At 30.2% G+C, this 13872-nt stretch overlaps 1 protein-coding gene across 1 annotated transcript in view; it reads left to right on the top strand.

The window, feature by feature from the left end:
- Positions 1-13872, top strand: part of LOC106465324 (signal recognition particle 54 kDa protein) — a 39025-nt gene that overhangs the window by 18081 nt on the left and 7072 nt on the right. The window contains exons 9-13 of the mRNA XM_013925536.2: positions 1532-1632; positions 3077-3163; positions 4493-4566; positions 7786-7894; positions 13127-13297. Coding sequence (XP_013780990.1) covers positions 1532-1632; positions 3077-3163; positions 4493-4566; positions 7786-7894; positions 13127-13297 — 542 coding nt within the window. The remainder of the gene's footprint in view (positions 1-1531; positions 1633-3076; positions 3164-4492; positions 4567-7785; positions 7895-13126; positions 13298-13872) is intronic.

Below are 13872 nucleotides of genomic sequence, written 5' to 3'. Positions count from 1 at the left end.
GTCATTCTAGAATGACAAAGGCACTGTAACTATCAATTTTCAGACTTTACACAAGCCTTTATATGCAATAAGGTGTTCAGCTGCATAAAAATAGTACCAAGTTGTTTAGACGACCTTATTAAAAACTAAAAATACTTATCAGAAACTTTCAGTAAAAACTCCTTAATTTTTACTTCTTTATATTTTTGATAGGTTGTTTAGGAGAGTATTCATAATGAATCTCAGTTTCAAATGAACAGCAACTGCCTGTTGTAGAAATCTACAAATGTAGAGGACAACATTTTGAAAGTCTTCTGCCTTTCATCTTCAGGTAGAAGACTTTCGAAACTACAATAGGCAGTTGCTGTCCATTTGAAACTTAGATTCATTACGACTAAGGCATAATTTATATTTATTTCCTAATTTTTTTAACATGGTTATGAGATTGGTCAAATCAACCAAACCCATACAGAGATTCATTACTGAAAATAACAGATAAAATATACTTTTTTCTAGACATTATAAAGATTTCGCATATGAAATTTGAAAATTTTCTTATGTACAGAAGTATTTTTAATCTTACAATGATAATTACTTTGCATGTTGGATAGGCAACATGCAAAAAAAAAAAAATAATGCTTTCATACACAAAATATCAATTTTTTTTTATTAAGTCTTAAGGTTTGTAAAGCAATGTTTTTCTCATGCCGTAATGTTTACTGATAAACTGGCAAATTTCATTAACATTTTCTTACTAATTTAAAAGCTATAGCATGAAAACTATAACAAGCACAAAATGGTTATGAGGTTGGTCCCAGGGACAGAGCCTATGGTGAAATAGTTAATGTTATGTGTAGAAATCAAGTCTTGTTATGTCTCTTTGTAAAACTTATGAAGTGTCAAGGTTTGATCTCTTTGAGCTGGACATGACTTAGTGGTTAGCATGTTGGACTGTGGTTCATAATTCGTGTCCTATTTCCACAAAGTTGAAGTTCACACTTTGGAGCCATTAGTGTGACAGTCAAATCCCACTATTTGATTCGAGTAATCCAAGATTTGGTGATGAATGTTGTTGACTAGCTGCCTTCCCTATCAGCTCAAAATTAGGGATGGCTTGTGAGGTAACCCTTAGGAGCTTTGCATGAATATCTGAAACAAAGAAAGACAATTGATCAATGTCTCTACTTATTGTAAGGTGTGAAAATTGGAGTTCAATGTGTAGTTGTACTTAGTGGAAATTGTTTATGTATTGTATTTGTTAATAAAAATCAAGGCAGGAGAAGTTCATGATAATTGTATCTAAGTTTAAGATCTGCTGGAAAATATCATAGGAATGAAGGTTTAGCAGTTATTTTTATATTGTCTGCTAATATAAGTTTTAAGAGAAGTATATATATCGTGAGTAGCATACTGTGAGTTTAGTGTACCACTTCAATTAAGGTGTACCATTTGTAAAATATTTTGTGAGGATAGTGTACTTATGTTTTATTTATGTGCTAAAAGCAAAATATATTACTTATAAACATTGAAATCCTATTTTATAATTTTTCAGGGTAGCAGCAACCCACAGTCCTATTATATTTATAGGTACTGGTGAACATATAGATGATTTTGAACCTTTTAAAGTCAAGCCTTTTGTCAGCAAGCTGCTAGGTAATTATGAAGCAAATATATATATATACCGCCATCTTGTTGAAGAGTAGCATAGCAGATAATAAATGTTATATATATATATATTAATGATCACTAAACTGTTCTGGAGTGAAAATATTTAAATTCCTTGCATTGTTATTGTGCCCATAGTCTTAGATTTCTCTATGGTGTTTTCTTCAAATCTGATCTTTGCTCTCCAAACCATTGACTTGGTTCTCTGTAGTATGGGCCATGTGAACTTGAAGAAGGAACAAAGAAAAACCTTTAAAGTAAGAAGAGAAGGATGAAAAAGTTGAGATTATGAACTGACATAATTCCATGATGGTTTATCTTCTAAACCAACTAACTTAGCAACCTGTGAAAAATTTATCACCTATATTAGAAAAGTATCGTACTTATTCTTAACTTTATGTTTAATGTTTCATGTGTAAACTGCACTGTGCAGTACATAAACAAGCCTGTGTGTGTGGCTCTTACTTGGAACTGTGTGCTAAGCTAAGGAATGAAGAATAGTAATTGTATTCAATGTTTTTACAAATTATAACAGTCAGAAAATCCACCTTCATTGTTGAAGATGTTGAGTAAGTACCATTGATCACGTAAAGAAAATTGAGTATTCTTGTAAAAAGTGTTATTTATAGTGAAGTATATTTTTATTATCTTAGTATACATATATGAAAGGGGAGTATTTTGTAATGTTGGTGGGCATGAAGTACTGGTTCAAAGCTAGATAAAATTGGTCCTACCTGGATTTAATGCAGTCAGAGATATTTCTGACTCTTCAATATCAGTTTTTGACTTAATTGTCTAATGTAGAAGTCAAATGCAGATGTTATTCTAAACTTTACTCAATTCTCTGTTTCTTAAAGTATTTATTAGGTATGAATGCTACATTTATGATTGTGTTAATTACTTTTAAAATATAGTATATGCAGAAAATTTCAGGTAGTGTCATGTTTCAAAGAGTTAGTTTAATAAACCCACAAGTGACAATTCCTACTTTACCTGATTAAAATGTCCCCAAATGTTGTGACTGCAAATGTTACACAAATTTTATTTCCAGTAATATCATTGTATTGTTTTTAATGAAGCTTTCCATTAAATACCAAATTAGTGCATCAAAGCCCAATTATTAGATAAGCCTTGCCCAGAAACATGTTAAAGAAGAGTAGAAAATGTTTTGTTCTTGATGTTTGATAATGAATCATATTGATTTGGAATAATTCAAAGTTAAGACACTTTTTTTGTAAGGTGGTTTTATTAACTATTTAAAGCAGAATTACATGTTTATAAGGGTAGCTTTTTAAGTTTGATAAGTTCTTGTGCAAATATTCCTGTTTTGAAAGTATATATTCTTGTATATTGTTTTTATTAAAATGATTTCACATACTTTTTGAGAATATATTTTATCAGTATTTTAGTGAATTATTTCCTGTTTCTCTAGGTATGGGAGATATTGAGGGGTTAATTGACAAAGTCAATGAGCTGAAACTAGATGATAATGAAGAGCTAATAGAAAAACTAAAACAAGGTATGGTTGACTTAATTCTGAGAATTGCAGGTTCAATTTCAAACCTTTTATCTCACACTTGTTTGAAAGGCAGTGTATATTGATTAACTTGAAGGTAAAGTTACAAAAGAAAATTTAAGAACTGAAAAATTTAATTACTGGTAATTTTTCTTCCAAGAACTGTTGATCAAAATCATGGTACATGTCGATAAGGAACTTTCTAGATTATTGAACATGTTTACTCCTAGCTAGTTTTTACAAATTATAAATTTTTCAGTTTTTTTTAGCAATTTGCAAGCTATTAAAAACAGAATTTCAAAACTTTATAACTTATTAGAAAATTCTGTTTTTGAAATTAAAGATGCATGAATTTATATATTTTGTATATCTTAACATTATAATTTTCCCAAAGACTTCCTCTTTCAGGTTTTTGTCAAAGTCATAGTACTCTCTCTCTTTCTTTTAGCCTTCCCAAATAAGATTTAAATTAAGTTCTAAGTTAAGATAACTGTGTATAGGGTTATCTCTGTTAGACAGCAGGCAATTGACTGGATATTATTTTGAATATATGGAAGAATTTTCAATTTATTATACATTTGATGTATGTCCTACTTGGTTATTTATTTCCAGTTTGTGGTTTTAAAGAAGTGTTGTTTTTTTATTTAGATACTTGGTATAGATTCTTGTAGTAATTCAAAAGTGCTTCAAGTATTTAATAATAATTCAACTTTAAATTTTGTGTTTATTTGGAAGAATTTGTCAGACTTGTTGTTGATGTTAAAAGAAGTAAATTGATTCTTGATAGAAAATGTAGGCTGTGAATCATGGAAAGTAAAAACTATAATGAGCAGCATACAATATATATTAACCCTAAAATTAAATTTTTTTTACTTTTTCAAAAACATTTTTCGAAAATATTTGTGCACCAAGTTATATGTAGGTCTATGACATTGTTGGTTACAGGGTCCCTTCTAATGAAAAACAATTTACACAAAAGTACCATCAGAATTGCAGTTAATCTCAATAATTAGTGCTGTATTGGACATAGAAAAGGAATGATTTCACCCACTTTTTGGTTCAGTTCTTTACATTGCCTGCTATAACAGGAGCAAGATCAAATTACTCAAAATGATACAATACGTGGACCCCACCACTAGTGAACATTTTATAAACAAGTTAGTAATTTGAAGCTTAAACTGGTATTTCTGAAGAAGGAATTTCTGTAATTCTTTGTACTTCAAAACTACTGAATGCATGAAAGAAGTACAATGGGTGATTTCCTTTCAGTATTTTAGTACCTTGGCCATAAAATATTTTATGATTATATAGACTTTTGATATTATTTTTCAGGTGAATTTACTCTTAGAGATATGTATGAACAGTTTCAAAATATTATGAAGATGGGCCCATTTAGTCAGATCATGGTGAGTTCTTTAGTTAAGGTTGTTTTGGGAAAAAAAGGTGTAAATACTCTTTTTCTTATTGAACACTATAGTATAATAAGGTATTCTATGGTGAGTAAAAAAAAAAGGCACCATTATCAAAGACAACATGCTTTGGTGTGATTAAGCTTATTCAAAGACAAGTTAAATAAACATATTATACAAGTTCTAGCAACCAATCCCTGAATATTGACTGCTGAAATGTTCCACATTTAGTCTTTAGAACCTGAGATTTCTCTCTCATTTTTGAAGAAAACTCTTCTGATACATTGTTTTTTGTTCTCTTGAAAAAAGCCAAATCTGTGGGCACAACGGTACATCACCTGGCAATTAGATTCTACTTAATAGTTGGAAATGTATAATTGAATTGTTTGTCTGTGTTCAGCCATCTTAATTGTAATATTTTGGTTATATATTAAAACAGGATGTTGCAAAGTTGCTTATTTTTTATTTAAATGCCTTGGAAAATAATATTTTTTCTTTATGTTGAAATATATTAATAGTATTACTCTTGGAAGTGCACACATAATTGCAATTAGATTAAATGTTTCTAATATCAATTGAGATTTGACCAAGCTACCTAAACTTCCCACGAGGAAGTTCTGGTTTGCCAAAATATTATCAGTATTTATTTCACTGTATGATACTTGAATTTTACTGTAAAATGAAAAAGGTTTATCTTTACTTTTAGATGCTATTTTAAAATTGTTTGCTGCTGATGAAAATCTATCATATTGTAGTCACAATTAAAACAACATAACCTTCAGACAACAAGGGATCATTGCACACCCACCCTTGAGAAAAATTTAACACACCCTTTAATTTAAAAAAATCATTGATTTCTCTTTTATATTCCTGTAAACTGCTGGCACAACGGTCAATGGCAACTAATTCCATAAGTCAATCACTTTGTTAGAAAAATAAAACCGTTTTGACTGGAGCCTAACCTTTCTTTTTATGAAATCTTAATCTTGTGTCCTCTTGTTCTTTTACCTTAAGAATATAGTACAAAGAAATCAGAGGGCTTTATGCTATGGATCCCCTGGATAATCCTGTAAACTTCAATAAAACCACCTTTCTTTTCTCAAAAGAAATTAAGTTGAGAGAACTTAACCTATCTTCTTTGCTCTCCTGTGAACCATTTCCAGTTAAAGTAAACTTCCTTTCTTGGATAAAGAGACCAAAATTGTATACAGTATTCCAAATGAAGCCTTAATAATGATTTGTATAGAGAAATAATTACTTCTTTTGGCATGTCAATATGTCATAAATACACCCTAAAATTCTTTTAACTTTACTAATAGCAAGAAGGCATTGCTTCAATGACTTGAGTCTACCAATATACCAAGATCCTTTTTCTTCAATCATGCTGTTGAGTTGGTTCCCATCTATATTAAAGTATAATTCTAATTTTGATAACTCAAATGTATTACTTTGAACTTACTGTAATTATAGGTTATTTGTTAAATATTTGTCCAACTTACCAATTGATCCATACCATTCTTTAGTACCTCAACATTCTTATTGCAGCTAGAAATATCCAAGATTTTAATATCATCAACAAACTTTACTACGTATGTACCTATCAATATCATTAATGTCAATAAGAAAGAGTAAAGGCTCGAGCAGTGACTCCTGAGGCACTCCACTAGTAACAAGGGTCCAGTTTCACTAACAGTCTTTTGTTTTCTCCAATCCAGCCACCCTACAATCCATTTACATAATTTTTCCCCAACTCCTAATAATGTAATTTTCATAGCTAATCTTTTGTGAGGCACCTTATCAAAGCATTTTGAATATCTAAGTCCACACACTTCATGTAAGTAACAAGTAACATCCTTGAAAAATAATTATTAAGGCAAATTTTTGTTTTCTTGAATTCATGTTGATTTTAATTTGTATTGTCATACTTCACAGACTGATTTTGTAAGCTTCTTTCACCAGACTTTACACAATTTTTTACCACTGTAGAAATAAGACTAATTAACCTATAATTTCCACTTATCATTCCCTTGAAAAATAAGACTAACATTAGCAACTCACTAATCCTTTCCACTATGTATTGTTCTACAAAAAATATAAAAAAAGAGAGAGAGGATCACATATCTGATCTTTGACCTCCTTTAAAACCTTGTGTGGCCCTCTTGCTTATATCTAATTTAATATCTCAGTCTTTCTACTTATCAAGGGGCTAATTTCTGCATCATTTGGGTCAATTCCAATATTTCACATGGAGTGCTCATTGTCAGGAATATTGCTAATATCTTCTGTTGTAGAGACATAAGAAAAGAAAATATTTAACAGCTCAACCACCTCATAATGTTCAACAACAACCTTCTTATCAGCATCCTTTTTAGGGCCCAGTAACCATTCTAAAATGTTTTTGTTTTTAAAAATTGTACTTCATTACTTACATTTAGTTGCTTTGCTCCAGTTGTTAAAACAAAGTAGAGACTTCTTTGAATTGTTATTGTTGCCTACAATTAAAAAAAAAGAAGGAATTTCATCGTTCTCCTTGAACTATTATCATGAATTGCTCCAAATAAAATTTTAAATAAATTAGTAATAGTCTTATTGTGATCACTGGTATCGTTAAATTTCTATATGAGCCCTTTGTTTATTTACTCAGAGTCATGCTTATTATAACTGCCTTGTCTTAGCCATGCCAGTTACAAAGAGCTGAATATTTCATCAAAATATTTACTACATGCTCTTGACATACAAAGACAAAAATGTAAACACTTAGTTTTAACTATCTCACTAGATGCTACTTAAGGCTGAATATATAAGTAATGGGTAACCTGATAATCTTTTTTCAAATATTCCATTCTTTATAGAATTAAGGTCAGAAGCCTGACAGCAGATCTGACAACTTCAGTATATCAAGTTTGTAAGCCTTAAAAGTTATACTTGGATCTTGTTTTAGGTGCAATATTCAGTGTAATTTGTTCTGCTTGTTTGTTTCTTCACACAAGTGAAGAAAAACTAAGATTTCCTGTGTTTCTTTGGCAATATTCTATTTTTTTATTGAGAACTGCAAATATTGATCTGTATACTCTCTTGAACAAAATGTATCTAAACACTAAATTTTGTTGATTTTATTTGACTTGGTAATTAGACAAACTACACAAAAAATAAGTTTTGTAAATAATTGTTTGTGTTTTTGGGAATTTACCATCCTTCTATTTCATTCGTTTCTAGGGTATGATTCCTGGGTTTAGTAGTGACTTTATGACAAAAGGAAATGAGCAAGAGTCCATGTCTCGACTAAAGAAATTAATGACCATAATGGATAGTATGAATGACCAGGGTAATTACCTAATCAAATAAAATAGTTTTGTGTCCTGAATAAACTGAACAATTTCATTTTTCTCATGTATATCATAAATATAAAACATAACATATACTTTTATTGTCTGTGAAGTAAAATAATGTAACATTTTCTTTTATTTTCATCCATATAATAGGTGTTGTTGAATTGTGTTGTAAAAATATTTAGATTTTTAGGAAACTAAGTAGATCTAGACCATATTCAAGAGATCTTTTTACTTACCAGTTAAAGTTTTAAATTAGTAATGTGTTATGCAGAGTGGAGAGAAGAGTGGCTGTGACTTTGTGAACAGAGTAACTCTTGAATAACTTAAGACATGAGTATTGCTAACTTTATGTATTGGCTGCATTGATATATGAAGGCTAATCAACAAAAGTAGAACTGTTACTTAAATGAAAACTCAGATAAACCATATTGATATATTGAAGTTATTCAGCAAAAGTCAGAGCTGTTACTTGCAAAATATGTTACACTTATAGGACACATTAATTATCAAAGTTATTCAGCAAAAATCAGAACTGTTACTTACCAACCATTATGTTCCATATATAGGCTACACTGATTTCTCAAACTTATTCAGGAAAGGTCAAAACTGTTATTTAACCCTTCCATTACAGGCTGGGTGGAATCCACCCAACCTGTAACCAGGAAAGTATCCATGATTTTTTATAATGTATGCATATATTTACAAAATTTTGCAGGTTCTTGGTAAACATTAAAAGGCTTTTGTACACAAAATTGCAGGTTTTTAAATTAAGTAATAAGATTTTCAATTAAAAATTTTCTCATAAACCTTTTTCTTTCAGAATGTTGACTATCCAACATACAAAATAATTTTGATTTTAAGATTAAAAATACTTTTATGAATTAGAACATTTTCAAATTTCACATACAAAAATCTTTATAAACTCCAGATAATTATCGTTTTTTAGACAAAAACTTTATATTTTATGTTATTTTCCCTACTGTATCTCTGTACGGGATGGTTCAATTTGACTGTCTTTGAAACCTCAATAAAAAATTAGGAAATAAATATAAGTTATCTTTTTTCATTCTACATTGACTACAACTTATAACATGAAAATACAAATGTTTAGTCTTAATATCTTAAATTTCATAACATTATAGATTTATATAAATTTATTATTTTTTATTATATTGACCTTTCAGCTGTGCCTGGCTAACATTTTTGAAGTTGCAATGATGCGGCGCATGTGCACTTTTGTTACCATATCCAAGAATATAAAACTGGCCTTTACAAAGTGACCTGTCTTAGCTGTGTTTTAGTGGTCTGGTATTTCATAAATTAAAATACAGTCACATTTCAGTTTTAATACATTATATATGTATATACATTATTACTATTTAAAACAAGTTCTTAAATTTCAGTTATTTTTCTTAAAAAATAGAACGGTAAATAAAGAATTATAGAAAATAATTATCTATTCTAGTTATGTGCTTTGAACTTGTTTGCTGCTTGCTGTAGGTTACTAAGCCTTATCAAAATTTGCACGTGGAGGATGTGAAACAGAATTTTTTTCATAATTTTATATATACATTTTGAAATAACCAAAAATCGTAAATTACTAGACCGATACCATAGAAGTTCACTATAATTTATCACATTTAGTAACTAAGCTGTATTTAAGTCTAAAAAATATGAAATTTTGAGCTCACTAAAGTTTCAACTTACCTTTTCAAATCCAAGTCTTAAAAGAACGAGTTTGATGCTGAATACTTCAGTTATGCTGAGAATGCCACTAGGGGAACATTCTGAGCTTTCAATTGATTATTCACACGTTGTATACAGAAGTAAGTGTACGTAATGAAAAGAGGTGGGTGGGGCAACTGTGTTTGTTCAGTACATGTAGCTATATCTCAGCAAATAGAAAATATAGGAGGTTCTTATTTGATATTCTAGCTTGTCAGTATTGATAGTTTGAGTTCCTAATTTGTAAGAAACTATAGACCTTGTATTTGGACATCACAAACATCTAATTTGAACCAATGCTGCATTTAATTTATCATATGACACACAAAAATCAATATTTAGGATTTCTTTTTTTTTAATATTTACTTTTAAATTAAGAAATTAACCAATAGATCATTCTAAAATTAAAATCTACAATTTGATACCAAACTTATTAATACACATTTATAAAATAGTAGTTCAGTATGATTTTGAATGCAAGTCTGCAAACACGATGACATGACCTTTGACCTGTGACCATAGGAGACCCGTAGAGATAGGGTTAAACAAAATGTAGAGCTGTTACTTACAAAGTGATAATGTTCAACATATATATGCTACATTTTGATATATTAAAGCTATTTAACAAAGGTAAAATTGTTAAGCAAAACAGTATGTTCTTTGTATAGGCTACATTGATATACCAAAGCTATTCACAAAAGTAGAACTCTCATTTACTAAACAATATGTTCTACATATAAGCCACAGTGATGAGTCAAGGCTATTCAGTAAAAGTCAGAACTGTTACTTACAAAAGAACATGTTCTATGTGTAGGCCACAAAAGTCAGACTGTTACTTACAAAATGGTATGTTTAGTTCATCTTGCTGTTTGTTTTTCCTTGTTTGCCAAAATGTTGTGCTAGAAATAGTTTTTTGTGAGTAATTATAATACTCTATACTGTTCAACATGATAAAAACCCTATAACCCAAGCTCTTTCAAAAGGGCCCCCCAGTGGTACAGCGGTATGTCTGCGGACTTACAACGCTAGAATCCGGGTTTCGATACCCGTGGTGGGCAGAGCACAGATAGCCCATTGTGTAGCTTTGTGCTTAATTACAAACAAACAAAATCTTTCAAAAGGTGATTCCCAGTTTGCCCCTGAAGAAGTTACATGGTTTTATCATTTTGTATAAAGACTTGTTGAACCTTCGTGTTTTTCTGACATCATGACTTTACTGCTCAACGTAACACTGCTAGACAGGTTTTTGAAGGCAATTAATTTTTGATTGTTAGAAGAGTTAGCTCATCTGATTGGAATTACTATCTTTGTACAGTTTGTAATGTTGCTTTAGAAAGGTTAATTATTAGACTCAAATGATATTATAAGTAACCATATACATGAAAAACACACACTTCTGTTGTTTTTGTTTTGACTCGTACACCCCAGGACATGACCTGAAGTTCTTAAAAACCAAATCGGATTTATGATTTCTACAAACAGTAGATTTAAAATATTTATAACTCACAAATGGCCAGCTTAGCAATGAAATGCATACAGAATAATACAGGTCATAACTGATAGATCATTCATCAGTTACATAGTTATTAGTAAAAAGAACTGAAGCCACACAAAGCAGTGTAAGTGAAGTAAATGTTTAAAGTTTTCCTTGCATGGTTGGTTGCTTGTTGAAGCAAGAGAGTTTTGTTTTTTAGCAAATGACTCCTCTCAATATTAAGTATTTTTCATGCAAGAAGTAATAACATATTTTAAAGCAAATAATTTTTTTCTAGTTCTATTACAAAGATTAATCCTTTTGTAAAGGTGTCACATTATGATAACTGAGTGCTAATTACTATATTACAGTGTTTATAGCTTGCTTCCAACATGAATTTCTCGTTTTTAGCATCATGTTTTTGATGTTCATTTTTTCTCCATTATATTTTGTTTAGTACATTGTCTTTCACACATGCTTGCATACTGAAATGGTTTGTTTCCTTAACAGGGACTACTTGCACCATCTACTGATTAAATGGTTAATTAATATTAAAAGATGACCATATGAACAAATAAACATATCTGTTTGTTACTTTTATAATGTTTGGAATGAGAAATGCTAAATGAACAAACATTACGAAATATACAATAAATGTATTGTGAGTTCATGGTACTTTTATTTTCATAGCGTAACATTTATACCATTAAAATTCTTAACGGTATAACATAATATATTCTAAAGAGTAACAAAGAGTGTTAGTAAGTATGACTTATTATTTTTCCCTGTCAAAAATTACATTTCAATTCAATTCTTTCTGTCATATATCATGCCTCTTATTCATGAGCATTAGGACTGTTAGCTGGTTTATTATTAAATTTAGATCAGTAGTTGATTAGCCAGTAATTTGTTTTCTTAAATGACTTTTGCTTAATGCCTTCACTGTCACAGTTGTGCATAACACACAGACACATGAGTGTTAAATGATTGTTTGTATCTGACTTATTACTTGTCATATTAATGTGAATTTTTTAGAGATGATTTCATGAAGTATTTCACAAATGATTATGTTCTAGATTATAAAAAGCTTTAAGTAAAATTATTAGTTGGACATTTCTTTCAAAACTGGCAAATTAACATGCAACGTTCCTGATTGCTCACAATTCATTATAAAATTATTGATTTTTATTGCATACCTACTTCTCAGAGCATTTACTTGACATTAAACTTTTCAGAGCTGAAACTAAGGGTAGATAGTATGCTCCATATATATGTCCCCATGGCAGTTTTTGTTCCAACTTGGGGCATGCTGGTGGGTAAAACAAAATATGCGGCCTAGCTAACAAACGAATGAATATTTGCTGTAAAATACTTATAAATGCTATAAGTGCAGCTACCAGTTTCTAAAGTTTCTGTACTTTTAGTTTGAAGAAAAAAAAGAAGAAACTCAGTCAAAATTGGAGATGTTATATCTGGGGTATTTTTTAATTGATTGCCTTGAAATTTGGTATGTGAAGTAAGAATCCAGTAGAGCACATCCACTGAAAATATGTGATTGTTTGGATTACCACAGTCCAAGGTACAAAATGTGGAAAATCGCTAGACTATCACTCCTGTTGATAATACACAGTGTGTCCTGCACGTTATTTTTTGGCCACAAGACACACTACCATTTGTCTTGTTATGTATATTTCAAAATGTATTATTTTATTATATTTCAATATTTATTATGTTCTTAATTATTATAGTACTTTTTATAAAGTTTTATTTGTATTAAATATTTTCACATCTTAAAGAGGAATGATTGTTTTTGAGTTTTTTTTTACAAGCAGTGTTTGAAATATTTCTTGCCATTTTAAAGCTATGCTGGATATTCTATATTTGTTTTTAAATAGTTTGTCTACAAATTATTTGTGATATGTCTATGTTTATCCTGTAAATTGGGGAAAAAAAACCTGGACAGAAATCTGGGCTATGTTGAACAGTAGCATCCTGTTCATTAATATTCAACAAACTTATTTTTCAGAACTAGACCACAGAGAAGGAGCCAAGTTATTTTCCAGGCAGTCTGGACGGGTGACTCGGGTGGCACGAGGTGCTGGTGTTACATCACGAGAAGTGCAGGAACTCTTATCCCAATACACAAAATTTGCTGCTATGGTGAAGAAGATGGGAGGCATCAAAGGCCTTTTTAAAGGTAATGTATAAATCTAGAAGTTCTATAATTCTTAATACCCGTCTCACATAATATGTAGTGTTCATTTTAGACTGTTTTGTTGTAAACAAAAAGTAATCATTTGCTTTAGACCTTTAGCTCTGTCTGGAAAGTATATACAAAATGGCCACCAAATCCTTTGGTAAGCTGTGATAGTAATGGGAGCTAAACAAACTATACTAATATTGTTTAAAAGAAGTTCATTTTGTATAGTATAATGAGCTTCATCCACCTACAGTAATTTGAAGACAGTACTTTGACCTTCCAGTTTTGACCTTCCAGTTAAGAACAAGCCAGTGAATTTTAATGCAAAATTAGCTTACAGGTTTACCTTTATAATTTTCTAGGGATTTACTTTCCTAACTTCAGTAGCCATGTCGCTTTGACCTAAAGATATTCAATGTTACACATCATACATTAAGTATATTTTAAAGAGAATTGTAAATAAATGCAATAACTAGGGATTTTTTTTTTTTTTTGTTGACAAATGTTTTAACCAATTCCCTGCAGCTGGTACACATGGATTCCTGATCTTAAACTTCCTATGTGGGGTGCTG

The sequence above is a fragment of the Limulus polyphemus genome, unplaced genomic scaffold (assembly GCF_000517525.1).
Source record: "Limulus polyphemus unplaced genomic scaffold, Limulus_polyphemus-2.1.2 Scaffold1909, whole genome shotgun sequence".
Classification (NCBI taxonomy): Eukaryota; Metazoa; Arthropoda; class Merostomata; order Xiphosura; family Limulidae; genus Limulus; species Limulus polyphemus.
Note: the sequence above shows the minus strand (reverse complement) of the source record. Positions and strands in the feature narration are given on the sequence as shown.